The 17,152-nt window shown below is 41.9% G+C and overlaps 1 protein-coding gene across 7 annotated transcripts in view; it reads left to right on the forward strand.

Annotated features, from left to right (window-relative positions):
• The window catches only part of LOC124132153 (disco-interacting protein 2-like), a 100,688-nt gene extending 85,101 nt beyond the window's left edge, over positions 1 to 15,587 (forward strand). For all 7 annotated transcript variants that reach the window (XM_046495877.2, XM_046495876.2, XM_046495881.2 and 4 more), the window contains 8 exons: positions 201 to 292; positions 959 to 1,035; positions 1,607 to 1,777; positions 2,145 to 2,264; positions 2,713 to 2,787; positions 3,132 to 3,306; positions 7,805 to 7,928; positions 8,744 to 15,587. In XM_046495877.2, coding sequence (XP_046351833.1) covers positions 201 to 292; positions 959 to 1,035; positions 1,607 to 1,777; positions 2,145 to 2,264; positions 2,713 to 2,787; positions 3,132 to 3,306; positions 7,805 to 7,928; positions 8,744 to 8,996 — 1,087 coding nt within the window. In that variant the 3' untranslated portion in view covers positions 8,997 to 15,587. The remainder of the gene's footprint in view (positions 1 to 200; positions 293 to 958; positions 1,036 to 1,606; positions 1,778 to 2,144; positions 2,265 to 2,712; positions 2,788 to 3,131; positions 3,307 to 7,804; positions 7,929 to 8,743) is intronic.
• Positions 15,588 to 17,152: the final 1,565 nt, after the last annotated feature.

The raw sequence follows: 17,152 nt of genomic DNA on the forward strand, positions 1-17,152 counted from the left end.
CCAATACAGTATAATACCCTGGATCCACTGATATCAGTTCTTGACAATACAGAGTATATTGCACTGGCTACATTGATATCAGCTCTTGCCGATACAGTATATATTGCACTGGATCCACTGATATCAGTTCTGGCATTAACACTGTTTGAAATGGTTGTTGTATTTGAGGCCCTGGTATATGAAGTTGTTTGTGTTTCCAGCGTGTATTCTGGCCACCATTCCATCTTGATTCCTCCGTCAGAAGTGGAGACAAACCCAGCAGTGTGGCTCTCGTCAGTCAGTGTCTACAAAGGTGAGTTTGGGGCTGGACCCCATCAACCTGGACCTGGAAACCAGACATTCAGCTCAGAAGTACGACAAGAATCTGTGCTCAATAGACCTGTACTATCTCACTTTCTTGTCATGAAACAATAATGCCCCATGAGGGTAGAATTGTCGAGTGTAAAAGCTTTTCAGTATTTGCATGTGCATTTTGGAAATTCTCAATGCTGACTGGTCAGTTGAAGAGATACAATGCAGGAGAGGGTGTTGTATTTCATGTGGGACATTGCTTCATTGATATCTGACATCCATTATTCAAGAGGTGAACAATAGTCCTCCCACTTCAAGCTGATGTGATATAATTGGAATTTTGATTAAAGCGGCGTTAACCCAACTCACTCACTCACTTTCTTAGAAATGACAATGAGTTATCTATAGAATACACTGCTGGAAACGTTGAATTATGGATTATCTCTCTGTCATGACCATCCCTTATTCCTCGTAGCTCTTAACTCCAGTCTGTGACAATACTTTAGTGCCTATACTCACCCAAATTTGTCTTTTTGTATTATTTCTGTAGATTTTGGTGTTAATAGACTAGTGGCTTAAGCCTCAGACTGTTATCCACTAAGCCATTTTTTGTAGTTTTTTATAGTTTACATTTTGAAGGTAGTTTGACATTTTTGATTCTTTTCAGTGAGAGACACCTTCTGTTCGTATGGTGTGATGGAACTGTGTACTCGCGGCCTGGGGACATCCACATCGGCTCTCAAGGTAAGAGTTTCCGTTACTACGCCATCATTGTATTCAGTCAAAAACAAGTGTCTTACCTGATGGAGGTAGTGGCTAGCCTTGTAGGTAAAGCGTTCACTCACCATGGGAAGGCCAAGGTTCCATTTCCCACTGGAATATTGCTAAAAAGGTGTAAGACTTACTCCCTCACATAGCTGATGGACTGCGTTTACTTGCCCAAATGATACTTGGTTAGACTCTGTAGGTCTGTATGATGAGGTGTAATTTTACCTTGCAGGAGAGGCTGTTGTATATTCATGTGGGACAGTTATTAGTGCTTATATTTACAAGCAGTGATCAGTTTCTTTAACATTGTCATCATTTGGGTCATAATGGTTTTAGAATCTACCACAAAAGTTACGATAGTTTTAATAAAGAGGTTGATAATCCATGCTGTCTTAACATCAGCTACATATCCAGCTTTTACTTGCAAGTGTAACATCAAGCACTGACAGGTACTAAGGTACTAATATGGATGTGTCAGACCCAACCCTCTGACGCTAGCTATTCCTAAGTGTTTGTAGGTTTCAGCACTGATGTTGCTTTGTTCCAGGCAAAGGGTGTGAACCTGGTTTGTGTGCGGGCATGTTGCGTGATTGCAGAGGAGCGGCCGAGGATACAGCTGACGACATCCTTCACCAAGCTGTTTGCCAGCCTGGGACTCTCCCCTCGGGCTGTCAGCACAAGCTTTGGCTGCAGGGTCAATGTTGGAATAGGTCTACAGGTAGGTACTGGTATTCCATACATGCTTGATTGGGTGCTGATTGCTTTAGTTGTCAGCTAGTTGGAGAACCAGTTGTTTAGGTGTTTTTCAATTATTTGTTTATTTTATTTTTTTTAATTCCAGATGTTTTTTTCAACTTGTACATGAGACTAAAGAAATTATTCTTAAATGAGGCTGTGCATTGATATGTCCTATAGGTATGCTGAGTCATAGAAGGGAGTTCCTGAATGACAAATGATCGTGTTCAGTTTTACAATCTCTGTCTGGTATTGTGCTCAGGTGATGCCAAGATATTTTCTGTACAGGATTGTGTTGAGAAATATTTAAGAATATTCAGATCCATAGTAAGAAAGGCATTTATTTCCAGGGTGCTTCATGTCCAGAACCAACAACTGTCTATGTTGATCTGCGCGCCCTCCGCAACGACCGTGTGACACTAGTTGAGAAGGGCAGCCCTCACAGTCTTTGCCTCATGGAGTCAGGCAAGGTAAGCAGATATCTCACACACTTAAAAAATTCTCTGCTTCATGGAGTCAGGCAAGGTAAGCAGATATCTCACACACTTCTCTGCCTCATGGAGACAGAGTAAAGTATCCATGTGGGGCTTCCCGGTGTAGGTCACCACAACCTGTGCTGGTGGTAAGAGGCGACCAAAGGAATATTGAATATGGTCGACATTGCTTGAGAGCATTTCCTTGTACCCAAGTGGCATGGATTTCTGCTCACGATATCGGTCACTGTATTGTCTGGTCCAGACTTGATTATTTACAGGCCGCCATCATATGGCTGAAATATTGCCAAGTGAGGCGTAAAATACAAACCAGCAAATTAGAGTATGTAGATATCATATGAATCACTTACAAGAGTTAAGAAATTAGACGTTGAAGTATTTTTAGTTGTGTCATATGGTTTCCATTATATTTGGTATCCTTCAGCTGCTGCCAGGAGTGAAGGTGGTGATTGCTAACCCTGAGACTAAAGGCCAGTGCGCTGATTCCCATCTTGGAGAGGTATGTCATGCTCACTGCTACCTTACCATTAAGACACAGCATCGTAGTACCTATTTCCTTGTTAAGCTAGGATAGTGATTCCTTTACTGCTTTGCAGAAATGAACACGACTTTGCAAACTTATGTAACTTTTGACATGTTTTTATGAATAAATATGCAGGTTATAGATGTTGTCAGTGTGGTTTATTATGCCGTATACCTAATAACCCTAGTGTTATGCTGTAGGTTGTTTCATGTCTTATTACTTCTTATGTCTTGTTAAAGGTATTGTGAGTCAGAGAATCATTTTGGTGGTTGTAAATGATGCCGTGTTGTGTTGTGTCATGTTTTGTTTCTGTTTACCAGATCTGGGTGAGCAGTCCCCACAGCGCTACCGGCTACTTCACCATCTATGGCGATGACTCCCTTCACCAGGATCATTTCGACTCCAGACTTGCCACTGGAGATACGCAGACATCGTATGCTAGGACAGGGTTCTTAGGCTTCATACGCAGAACAGAGCTCACACAGTCAGATGGAGGTAGGCAAAGGTCATCATCATGTCGGGACTTATCACCAATTGTGACTCTAGGTTAGACTTGGTGCTAGTACCCAGTGCTGTCTCCAGTGGAGATTCAGGGTAACTTTGGTCCTCGTACCCAATCCTTGTCTCTCGTTGAGATTCAGGATAATCTTGGTCCTTGTACCCAGTGCTGTCTCAATTGGGGATTCAGGGCTATTTTGGTCCTGGTACCCTATGCTTGTCTCCAGTGGGGATTCCAGGGTAGCCTTGGTCCTGTTACCCTATGCTTGTCTCCAGTGGGGATTCCAGGGTAACCTTGGTCCTGGTACCCTATGCTTGTCTCCAGTGGGGATTCCAGGGTAACCTTGGTCCTGTTACCCTATGCTTGTCTCCAGTGGGGATTCCAGGGTGGCCTTGGTCCTGGTACCCTATGCTTGTCTCCAGTGGGGATTCCAGGGTAGCCTTGGTCCTGGTACCCTATGCTTGTCTCCAGTGGGGATTCCAGGGTAGCCTTGGTCCTGGTACCCTATGCTTGTCTCCAGTGGGGATTCCAGGGTAGCCTTGGTCCTGGTACCCTATGCTTGTCTCCAGTGGGGATTCCAGGGTAGCCTTGGTCCTGGTACCCTATGCTTGTCTCCAGTGGGGATTCCAGGGTAGCCTTGGTCCTGGTACCCAATGCTTGTCTCTAGTAGGGATTGTAAGGTAACCTTGGTCCTGGTACCCAATGCTTGTCTCTAGTAGGGATTGTACGGTAATCTTGATCCTGGTACCCAATGCTTGTCTCTAGTAGGGATTGTACGGTAACCTTTGTCCTGGTACCCAATGCTTGTCTCTAGTAGGGATTGTACGGAAACCTTGGTCCTGGTACCTATGCTTGTCTCCAGTGGGGATTCCAGGGTAGCCTTGGTCCTGGTACCCTATGCTTGTCTCCAGTGGGGATTCCAGGGTAGCCTTGGTCCTGGTACCCTATGCTTGTCTCCAGTGGGGATTCCAGGGTAGCCTTGGTCCTGGTACCCAATGCTTGTCTCTAGTAGGGATTGTAAGGTAACCTTGGTCCTAGTACCCAATGCTTGTCTCTAGTAGGGATTGTACGGTAATCTTGATCCTGGTACCCAATGCTTGTCTCTAGTAGGGATTGTACGGTAACCTTTGTCCTGGTACCCAATGCTTGTCTCTAGTAGGGATTGTACGGAAACCTTGGTCCTAGTACCCAATGCTTGTCTCTAGTAGGGATTGTACGGTAACCTTGGTCCTGGTACCCAATGCTTGTCTCTAGTAGGGATTGTATGGTAACCTTGGTCCTGGTACCCAATGCTTGTCTCTAGTAGGGATTGTACGGTAACCTTGGTCCTAGTACCCAATGCTTGTCTCTAGTTGGGATTGTACGGTAACCTTAGTCCTGGTACCCAATGCTTGTCTCTAGTAGGGATTGTACGGTAACCTTGGTCCTAGTACCCAATGCTTGTCTCTAGTAGGGATTGTACGGTAACCCTTGTCCTGGTACCCAATGCTTGTCTCTAGTAGGGATTGTACGGTAACCTTGGTCCTGGTACCCTATGCTTGTCTCCAGTGGGGATTCCAGGGTAAACTTGGTCCTGGTACCCTATGCTTGTCTCCAGTGGGGATTCCAGGGTAACCTTGGTCCTGTTTCCCTATGCTTGTTCCTAGCGGGGATTCCAGGGTAACCTTGGTCCTGTTACCCTATGCTTGTCTCTAGTGGGGATTCCAGGGTAGCCTTGGTCCTGGTACCCTATGCTTGTCTCCAGTGGGGATTCCAGGGTAGCCTTGGTCCTGGTACCCTATGCTTGTCTCCAGTGGGGATTCCAGGGTAGCCTTGGTCCTGGTACCCTATGCTTGTCTCTAGTAGGGATTATATGGTAACCTTGGTCCTGGTACCAAATGCTTGTCTCTAGTAGGGATTGTACGGTAACCTTGGTCCTGGTACCCAATGCTTGTCTCTAGTAGTGATTGTACAGTAACCTTGGTCCTGGTACCCAATGCTTGTCTCTAGTAGGGATTGTACGGTAACCTTGGTCCTAGTACCCAATGCTTGTCTCTAGTAGGGATTGTACGGTAACCTTAGTCCTGGTACCCAATGCTTGTCTCTAGTAGGGATTGTACGGTAACCTTGGTCCTAGTACCCAATGCTTGTCTCTAGTAGGGATTGTACGGTAACCTTAGTCCTGGTACCCAATGCTTGTCTCTAGTAGGGATTGTACGGTAACCTTGGTCCTAGTACCCAATGCTTGTCTCTAGTAGGGATTGTACGGTAACCTTGGTCCTAGTACCCAATGCTTGTCTCTAGTAGGGATTGTACGGTAACCTTGGTCCTGGTACCCTATGCTTGTCTCCAGTGGGGATTCCAGGGTAACCTTGGTCCTGGTACCCTATGCTTGTCTCCAGTGTGGATTCCAGGGTAACCTTGGTCCTGTTACCCTATGCTTGTTCCTAGCGGGGATTCCAGGGTAACCTTGGTCCTGTTACCCTATGCTTGTCTCTAGTGGGGATTCCAGGGTAGCCTTGGTCCTGGTACCCTATGCTTGTCTCCAGTGGGGATTCCAGGGTAGCCTTGGTCCTGGTACCCTATGCTTGTCTCCAGTGGGGATTCCAAGGTAGCCTTGGTCCTGGTACCCTATGCTTGTCTCCAGTGGGGATTCCAGGGTAACCTTGGTCCTGGTACCCTATGCTTGTCTCCAGTGGGGATTCCAGGGTAGCCTTGGTCCTGGTACCCTATGCTTGTCTCTAGTAGGGATTGTACGGTAACCTTGGTCCTAGTACCCTATGCTTGTCTCCAGTGGGGATTCCAGGGTAGCCTTGGTCCTGTTACCCTATGCTTGTCTCTAGTGGGGATTCCAGGGTAGCCTTGGTCCTGTTACCCTATGCTTGTCTCCAGTGGGGATTCCAAGGTAGCCTTGGTCCTGGTACCCTATGCTTGTCTCCAGTGGGGATTCCAGGGTGGCCTTGGTCCTGGTACCCTATGATTGTCTCTAGTAGGGATTGTACGGTAACCTTGGTCCTAGTACCCAATGCTTGTCTCTAGTAGGGATTGTATGGTAACCTTGGTCCTGGTACCAAATGCTTGTCTCTAGTAGGGATTGTACGGTAACCTTGGTCCTGGTACCCAATGCTTGTCTAGTAGTTATTGTACAGTAACCTTGGTCCTGGTACCCAATGCTTGTCTCTAGTAGGGATTGTACGGTAACCTTGGTCCTAGTACCCAATGCTTGTCTCTAGTAGGGATTGTACGGTAACCTTGGTCCTGGTACCCAATGCTTGTCTCTAGTAGGGATTGTACGGTAACCTTGGTCCTGGTACCCTATGCTTGTCTCCAGTGGGGATTCCAGGGTAACCTTGGTCCTAGTACCCAATGCTTGTCTCCAGTGTGGATTCCAGGGTAACCTTGGTCCTGGTACCCCATGCTTGTCCCCAGCGGGGATTCCAGGGTAACCTTGGTCCTGGTACCCCATGCTTGTCTCCAGTGTGGATTCCAGGGTAACCTGGGTCCTAGTACCCAATGCTTGTCTCCAGTGGGGATTCCAGGGTAACCTTGGTCCTAGTACCCAATGCTTGTCTCCAGTGTGGATTCCAGGGTAACCTTGGTCCTAGTACCCAATGCTTGTCTCCAGTGGGGATTCCAGGGTAACCTTGGTCCTAGTACCCAATGCTTGTCTCTAGTAGGGATTGTACGGTAACCTTGGTCCTGGTACCCAATGCTTGTGTACAGTACATTCACCCTGTGAACCCACTCATCTGATGGTAGATGACCAAATGATGGAAACACAGATATGTTCATACACCCAAAACACAAGTGTCAAAATGTGTGGTGTCACCCTGGGCAAGTGACTTAGTTCAAATATGCCTCTGTTCACCAAGCAGGTTATCCAATATGTGAGGTGGATATAAAAACCCTCTAGTGTCCGTAGGCAGCTTGGGTTGTATACTCCCCAGGGAGTTGAGAAAGATAACTGGAATACACGTGGATCAGTGGTCAGGGAACAAATAAACCACATTTGAGCAGATACCAGTACCAGGATAAGTGGGTTATATATGTGTGGTATAGTATAATAATATCATATAATATATTAATATGATATAATGTGATATAATGTGATATAATATGATAGTGATAATGTATGTGTCCACTAGATCCTTGGTACCCAAGGCTTGTCCACCATGAGGATTCCAGGGCCCAGTGTTTGCCCCATAGTGCCCAGTTGTAAGTGCAATCAAGATCAGCCCACCTTTGTTAACAGTGTGTCTGGTTGTCAATATTTGGCTACTAGTTTCCCTGCTCTAGATTTGATTACACCGACTGCCATGAGTTTGAGTTATTATGATGTGAGCCCCACCCATTAGCAGGAATAATTAATGTTCCCAAGGGCAAAAATGTTTGCATCAATATTGCTTCTTTGTTGCCACGTAAGTGGTCTTTGATCTTTCTGTTTGGTTTGAAACAGCTTGCACTATTATCAATGTGTACACACTTCTCAACTAGCTATTACCTTTTGTTTTACAGAGCGCCATGATGCTATCTTTGTTGTTGGAGGCCTTGATGAGACCATTGTGTTGCGAGGCATGAGGTACCACCCCATAGATGTAGAGACTAGTGTGCTTCGAGCGCATAGGAAGATCTGTGAATGGTGAGTATTATTTCACGCAGTCATAAACCAAATAATGGCACTGTATGGTTAACTATGAAAGTCTGTGGGGCCTAAGGGTCACCCAGAGATCTTAAGATGCGTTAGTTTGCTCTGTAGACTTTCATTCCTTAGCTGTACCAGGATCCGCTGATTTTTGTGTGCCTAATTATGTTCTGTGTTTTGTGGCACCTTACCTGTGCTTGTGGGTAATCTTAGGTTGTAGATTTAGTGTGTGCTTTTGTCCCTGTTAGGATTTTGGGCAGAATAGGTTCCCAGTGTCCCATACTAGCTGTGCTGTAAGGGCCAACTGATGGATGATTGAGTGGTCAGGGGGATTTTATCTCCATTATGAGTTAGTTGTTCATGCTTTCGACCACTTGTTTACCAGACCGAGGCACAATCATTTACAAGTTAATGTAATTTAGCTGATGTTAGTATTGCTAACCATGGCAAAAACAGCATTCACTAATTTTTAGTTAATGATTTGATGAAGTTGATGAATTAGTTTCTTGCTGTAACAACAGTCATAAAGAAGATAATATGCATGTGATTCATTTATTAATATCAATAGAACATGGCACTGGTGTGTCTGTTTGTTTTCTTGGTACTGATGCCATTCATAATGGGATAGACATTTGCCTCAATGTTTCATTGTGGTCAAGGTACCAAGGGATTACATAAGATATTAAACTTTTGGAACTTTTGTGTAATGTTAGCGTGTTATCACTAATGAAATCTCTTCAGTAGGGACTGGTTTGGACACAGTCAGCAAGTATATGGCTAGACATCTGTTGATACATCTCCTCTATTTCCAGTGCTGTGTTTACATGGACCAACCTGCTGGTGGTGGTTGTTGAGTTGGATGGAAACGAAAATGAGGCTCTTGACTTAGTCCCCTTGGTAACAAACGCAGTATTGGAGGAGCACTACCTTATCGTGGGTGTGGTTGTCGTGGTTGACCCAGGGGTCATCCCGATCAACTCCAGAGGAGAGAAACAGCGGATGCATCTACGAGATGGCTTCCTGGCTGACCAGCTCGACCCCATCTATGTAGCTTACAATATGTAGGCAACTCAAATAGCTAGCCCAGACTTTGACAGGTTTACCTGTCTTGACCCTACACAATCTGGTTCTTTCAGTTAGAAGATGGAGTCATTTATTTTTTATTATATGGAAGATCATGTTGGATCTCAAAATACAGACTTGATGATAAACAGACATTGAAACCAACATGAGTAAACTGGGTCCAGAAAGGAGAAAAGTTCAACAATCATCAGCGATTAAGTTCCAACTTTATTTACAAATTTCTCAAAGTAACAGTAATGAATATGAAGTTATCAAGTGGAGAGAGGGTTCCACCTATAAAGCAAACAGGAATGAAAGCAGTGGCAAATGTATACAAGAATGGGACATCTCGGGTGTGATGGGTCTGGATGCTGAAGGGCACATGCTTTTGAATTGCTAGAACCTTGGCTTCAAGACAGTGCCCTCAAAGCTTCAAAGTAAAAGAGAAAGGTGGTATTGTACGAATATGTACAAGCTTAAACCTGGATGGATCGTGATGAGTCTGAAGTATACATTTATCAAAGTGAAATAAATGTTTTGGCTTGAGTGATGTGCTGTATGGGCCCCATTTAATGATGCTGACGATGTGATGAAGATGTATTTTATGAGATGAGACATGTTCACAAACATGCAGGATTGATTTCCTCATTTATTTGGGACCCATCTGTGCTGTCCAGAAATAGACAGGTCAGTGACAAGGTGGGATTTCGCTATTGACGTGCGGTGATTGCTATATATGATACTATGTGCTTGACATTGAATCAGTAATCTGTCTGCAATATAGGTGTGTACATTACATGCTTGAAATGAACATGGTGATGGCAGAGATGTTTGGGTGAGCAGTATATGGAACGTTGAAAGGGACGTGAGAAAAAGACAATGAATGATCGTTGATGTGCTCTGATGTGAGGAGAGTTTGAGTGACAGTTCCAGTCGAGTATGGACAGATCAGAGTTGAGAAGGAAATTGAGGAGTGTTTTGTTGTCCTGGAAATTAAAATGTTGGTAAATTTATGACAATAGGAAGAGTTGTCACAGGTCATCACTTGTGGTCCATCTTGATGTCTGTGTTAGTATACTAGATATTCAAGATTGACAGCTAATGACAAGAAATGAACTAGGTCCTGACTTAAAGATACGACACTGAAAGAACATATTTTGGTTATTGCTTGCTAGTACCACACTCATAGTGAAAAATAGACTAACAAATATGCTTTCTAAATATGCAAGAGTATTCAGTAGAATTTATTATATCTAACTGTATATATACAGATATGATTAACATGAAAATTAGGTTTTAGATCATCAAACTTAATTGTTGTTTCTTTGAATTTTGAAAATATATCTTGACTTTCTCAGTTCCTTTTAGCATGGTGTCCAAAGAGATGGAGCTAATGCCAAATTCATCATCTGATCTCTCAATCTTGTATTTTGTACATGTAACTAGCATGAAAATAACTGTATGCCACATGATATTGCTTAGGAGATTGTGTTGAAATATGCTTCCGTTTAGCTATTCTATGTGATATTTAGTTTATTAGCTGAAACCATTCTTACGACTGTGGTGTTAAAAAAATCTATTGTATGTGATAGTGCAGTCACAAAATTTGTAGGGTGTAATACAAGGGGAGCTAACTCTGTAATCCTAGTCACTATGCTGTACAGTGCTATTGTTGTGTCCCGGCATAATCGGTAGAGTACCCATGCAGTGATGCCATTAATAATTTGGTGTGTATGGTTTGAATTGCACCACGTTATGCATGTTTTTGATACTTTCATTACTCAGATTATATTTTAATTTGTACATAAAAATAGTAGATGCTTATGGTGTTTATTTCACAAGCTACCACAATCTTTCTGTACACAGTTCATCTGTTATCTTTAACTTATTTATGTCTATTCCTGCAGTTCAGGATATCAAACTACTAGAAGTAGTCTACTTTCTTCCTCACTGTAAAACATTAGGTGGTAACTTTTAGGGTCTACCAAAACATGAATGACAGCAGTTTTGATATGTACAAAAAATTGTATAGAAATTATATTCACTTATTCACAAGACATTCACATACTGACATTTCAATGAACATTTCATTAAAATCATGAATTTAAACCTTCATGCATGTATGTGTGTTGTGATACAATTGCATGCTTCGTACCAAACTTATGCACAGAAAGAACTTTTGTGCATTGAATCTCATTAAGCTCCACAAATATATATCACAATCTAAGAAAATATTCCTGTACCAGTTCCTCATCAGTCGTCATACATTCAGTGAACGCGTCATTGAGTTTGTGCATCACATAACTGAAGATGCTAAGTATTAACAGAGTTTGCTGATGCTCAGATGTGTGTGTTCTGCAGCCTGCTTCACACCACCCTGGGATTAGATGAGGCATTACCTGACATGGACAGAAATAGAATTATAAGAATCAAGAAGAGGAACCAGTAACAGCTCTTCTCATGTGCATGAAGTTTTCACAATGACCTGTTACGAAAATACTTTAAGAGCAACTGTTCATGTGTAAATGTCAAATGCAATGGGGTGTCCTAGCGCTTCAAGCAATGGGCACAACGTGTGAAGCCCATTTTGGTGGTAATGATAAAAGTGACATAATTATTTTCACTCTGAAATTGAGATAAACAACTTTCTCTTTTAATTCCAAGTGGAAAAGTATTACCATGTCATAACAGTGTCGTAAACAGTCTCTTGTAAGTGTATTATCAAGTGGTCGATGATTGGCTGCAGTCATTTCACTCTTGCTATGACGAGGAGTTACTGCCCTTCCCTAAAGTTTGGCTGCTGGGTGGGAACTGTTTGAGCAAAGAGGTGTATGATTCTGTTTCGGTGGGTAGAGGGTTATGTGGTTCCACATCCAAGGGTTGGTGTGATGCGAGAGGTGCAACATATTTACTTGGGTTTAAGGATGGATGACGTTGCTAGATTCGTTCCAGTCAACCAAACCACACACATTCATATTTATCTTTCCATGTATGTGTCAGTGTTGTTTCATAACCATGTGAACACAACTTCCAAAACTGTTTTAATGTCAAAGAACAGGGTTTTTCAGTTTTCCTTACTTATAATCAACCTGGGGCATTCACATAAAGCTGACGCAAGACTATTTACATTTATGTTTGCTGTCAGTCATCAGGAATGGATACAGTGTTTGAGATTAACAATGCAAGTCAAGGGGACCTTGTGACAACAAGTTAGCAATTGAAGATAAATGGGTCTGTAGATATTCTATGGCAGAAAACGACCCCAGGACCCTTAATTTCAAACACTGCTGTATCAGATTCATCTATGGTATATTTGTCGAAGGAACACCTGCAGTTATATTCACAATCAGTTGAAGCACACCACACAGAAACATTATCCATTATTCTTGACAGGGTGCTACACCTCCTCCAGAGGGAGATTTAGAGTTCTCCTGTCTGTACCATATACACATGTAGATAGATCTAGACTAAGGAGGACTGATTTCTAATACTTATCCTATAAAAGAGGAGAAAAAACATGGCCAGTTATCCACTGTCTTGCTTATTCCAAACTATTCGCCATTAAGCCAATTTTATGCTCAACTGTAACCGATTTTTGTGTATTGTTTAGAATGTTTTTTTTGCAAGCCAGCATGTTTTTTTTTCCAAGTGTCTTGTTTCATAATGTCATTAATCATTGTTTTATTTAGTTTGTAAAAAATTTGTGCATACATGCCAATGTATATAGATGCTATGGGTGATTGATAGAGAGTGAGAATGCTTCTACCAGACGACCATGGTAAAAGAAAATATTTGCTTTTATCATGGCGGATGATTGATAGGTTTAACTGACTAGATTATGCTAATTATTCTTTAGGTATACTTTTGTGATGGAAAATTTGGTTCTTGGAAATAACACTTCCCAGAAGAATTTTTAATTACCGGTACATTAATTTGATTTAGTCGTTGAACGTTAACAAATCTTAAACTGATAATCACGTACATGTTTTATACATTGTCTTCATATTTCAGCCACTTTTCATAATATAACAAAGTCACAACCTTTCTCCTGCTTTTTGCATATTATCAAGCTAGACAATTTTGCACATGTATGCAAAGTTCCTGTTCCTTTTTACATTCCTGAGTAGTCCCATGTTATATTTTGTTCCATAAGCTTTCAGTGTTAGTAAGCTGAAATCTGCAGTATTTTTTTCTATTTTCAAAGTTTTCTCAGTGCCTCCCATCAGTTATATTGCATTCTGGTATCTTGTAATGTTCATGTTGAGGAACAGTTACCTCCCTTTGAATAGACTTGATTGACAGGAGAAGCTATTTTTTTGGATGCAAAGGACTCTAAAATGTATTCATGAAAATTCAGATGCAGCATCACATAACATCAATCATTCATACTAAAGTTTGCTTAATATGAAATAGTTTGCCAAATTAAAAGAAGCTCATGGTGTGCAGTTAATATTGATTCATTGCATAGATGGTGTATCAATTCACGAGATGCTGTATGGAATTTCACGTTTTTTTAAAGAAGAAAACATTTTTTTTATGTTGACTATATTCAATGTTGTGTGGTAAGTGTATCTTTGTTTCATGAACACAAGCTTCGGTTTGGATGTTAGAAGAATTACTAGCTAAGATGCATGCTGAATGCTTTAAACCACTGTACATATGAGCTCAATTCAAACATGATTCAAGATATTGATTTATGTAGCGTCAAACTGATTACAAGAATATTTCAAGTGATTAATTCCTTGATTTCTTTCACTATCTTTCAAATTTGCCATATTTGATAAAAGCAAAGTTTTTTCCTCTCAGTATGCCCTACATGTGAAATATGATGGATATCTTGTACTTCTCAATGCGAATGAAATGAACGCTTGACGTGTGTGTGTGTGTGCATGCTAGAATCTCATAGAGTGTGTATATAGACATGTGTAGGTTATATTTGGACGTACTGCTATTGACAACTTGTAATGTATAAAACTTTAATTGTGACAGGTACTAATGATCATTTCATGTTGTGCATCGTTTTTGTTCGTTAATTATGTGAGTAACAAGTTTTTGATTTGATTATTGGTAGGAGTATGTTTTTAACTATTGGATAAATAATTCAGACATTAAGACAAGGGTACAAGCCCATGTAGGTTTTTCCTTTCTGCATATTGAATAGAGACATTGTTAAATATGTTTCATGAAATGTTTACATCAGCATCCGATGGGATCAGGAAGTTCATCTGCATGTAGTAGACATGTTAAATCAATAGAGTTTTTCAATTTGTCTTTGGTAATTTTAACATCTATTTTAACTTTGAACACATAATGTTTTATTACTTTCTCACGATAACATCAGTATTTATTGAAGTTTTATTACATTGTTAAATCTGTACACTGGTTATTTAGAAGACTTATAATTGTTTAGACATTAAACACTGTTTAAAAGTCAAGTTTATAATGTTTGAAAAGTTTGATTATGTAAGTGAAATGTTCCAAATAGCCATCAACATCTTATATGTTTATTACATATTAATATTTTGCATTTTACTGCAATTTGTTTACACCAATATATAAAAAACTAAGAAAATATTTAAGATTACTTTTCTTGTCAGTGTTAGAAATATTCGTTGTCCAAATAATTGGAAGTGTTAAGAAGTATACTTTGGTTATGATTTCCTAGGAGATACATATTAATGGTTGACTATGATTGCACAGCTAGCAACACACAAAGCTTGTATATGAGAATAAAGTGAATGTACATATTTTGTGTGACACAAAATACTTATCACCCGCTAGTGCAATATAAGGTAACAATCGGTGATGGAATTTCAAACTAGGTAAGCCAATTCCACTGAGGATTATATTAATGGGAAAGAAAATGGTTTGTTTCTCTTGGTACTGTTTCTAGAAGTGTTGGTGATTTGGATAAGTTTAGAAGACAAGAAAGTAAGAAATATGAGCAGAGTTTACTTTTGCCAAAACACTGAGTTCTTCTCTGTCATTTAATTTTTTTAGGTTCGGAATATATCATGGTTTTCTTACATTGTAACTTGAACTGTTTTCCTTATACTTACTGAATTATGGTATAATTATATTTACAGTCAGTATTTTATTTTCCCTCATATTTTATGTTTTTTTTATGCTAAATAATCACCTCAGTATTACATGGGAGTATGATGAGAAACAAACCAGATTCTGTCATTTAAGCCATATGCTTTTCGCGGTATATTAACAAATTACCTTGCCTTTGTAAAACAATACCATGAGTTTGAATGAACAGTTCAAATTAGTTTTGAATATGCTATGCATTACGATAAGTTGAACAAATTCACTTCCATGAGATAGCACTTCCACGGTGCAGTATGTTTCCCTTCAGTGAAGATGCCCTCATGGTCTGACCCTTGGGGTCAGTGACGTGGCTTGCTAGGTCAAGGGTCATATGAATATGCATATTGGGTCATCTTGCTGTGTGGGCAGTAGAATAGCTCTGTGTTAATCTGCTGTCAACTATACATTGTTTGTAAAACTGACTTTTGTATTGTGTACAATATTCATGACCAGTGCTTGGTACTTTTCAATTTCAACTGGAATAAATCCAATTTGCATAAAGAGCTTTTGTTTTTTATTGATTTTAGAACACCAAAGTGGGCAATGGGACTCATGTGTTAAGAATTCTTTAGAATGTGGAATTTGGCACTTTTATGTGGAGACAGATTAAGTATGAGCCCATTGTTTAAATTGAGATGTGTGTGGGTTTTATTGAGCTGAATTGTTCAAACAGCAATGCATGGCCTGACTGAGCTAGGAAGCATGGAGACAGATGTTTATTGTGGTTGTTAGTTTTGGGATTTGGGGGTGGGATTGTCTGCACTGGCCAAATCTATATATTACATCATACTGAGGTGGTAATTTGTGCTGGTTGGAGCTCCTGAACATGAATAGTGTTGGCCCCACTTGCAAGGCCTGACTTCAGGACTGAGGTTGGACAGTGCAGGTACCACTTGTGAGGGCTGACTTCTGAACAACTGAGGATGGATAGTGCAGGTACCACTGGGGAGGACAGACGTCAGGACAACTGAGAGCAGATAGTGCGGGTACCACTGGGGACGACAGATGTCAGGACTACTGAGGCCGGATAGTGCAGGTACCACTTGTTAGGGCTGACTTCTGAACTACTGAGGATGGATAGTGCAGGTACCACTAGGGACAAATGGACGTCAGGACAACTGAGGGCGGATAGTACAGGCACCACTGGGGACAGACGTCAGGACTACTGAGGGCGGATAGTGCAGGCACCACTGGGGAGGACAGACGTCAGGACTACAAAGGGTAGCGAGTACAGGTACCACTGGGGAGGACAGACGTCAGGACTACTAAGGGCGGATAGTGCAGGCACCACTTGGGAGGACAGACGTCAGGACTACTGGTGAGGACAGACGTCAGGACTACAAAGGGTAGATAGTACAGGTACCACTGGGGAGGACAGACGTCAGGACTACTGAGGGCGGATAGTGCAGGTACCACTGGGGAGGACAGACGTCAGGACTACTGGTGAAGACAGACGTACGGACTACAAAGGGTAGATAGTACAGGTACCACTGGGGAGGACAGACGTCCGGACTACTGAGGGCGGATAGAGCAGGTACCACTAGGGAGGACAGACGTCAGGACTACTGAGGGCAGATAGTACAGGTACCACTGGGGAGGACAGACGTCAGGACTACTGAGGGCGGATAGTGTGGGTACCACTTGGGAGGACAGACGTCAGGACTACTGAGGGCGGATAGTGCAGGTACCACTCGGGAGAACAGACGTCAGGACTACAGAGGGTAGATAGTGCAGGTACCACTAGGGAGGACAGACATCAGGACTACTGAGGGCAGATAGTACAGGTACCACTGGTGAGGACAGACGTCAGGACTACAAAGGGTAGATAGTACAGGTACCACTGGGGAGGACAGACGTCAGGACTACTGAGGGCGGATAGTGCAGGTACCACTCGGGAGAACAGACGTCAGGACTACAGAGGGTAGATAGTACAGGTACCACTGGGGAGGACAGACGACAGGACTACAAAGGGTAGATAGTACAGTTACCACTCGGGAGGACAGACGTCAGGACTACAAAGGGTAGATAGTGCAGGTACCACTGGGGAGGACAGACGTCAGGACTAC

This window comes from Haliotis rufescens, unplaced genomic scaffold (genome assembly GCF_023055435.1).
Source record: "Haliotis rufescens isolate VD_foot unplaced genomic scaffold, xgHalRufe1.0.p SCAF_4, whole genome shotgun sequence".
NCBI classification, from domain to species: Eukaryota; Metazoa; Mollusca; class Gastropoda; order Lepetellida; family Haliotidae; genus Haliotis; species Haliotis rufescens.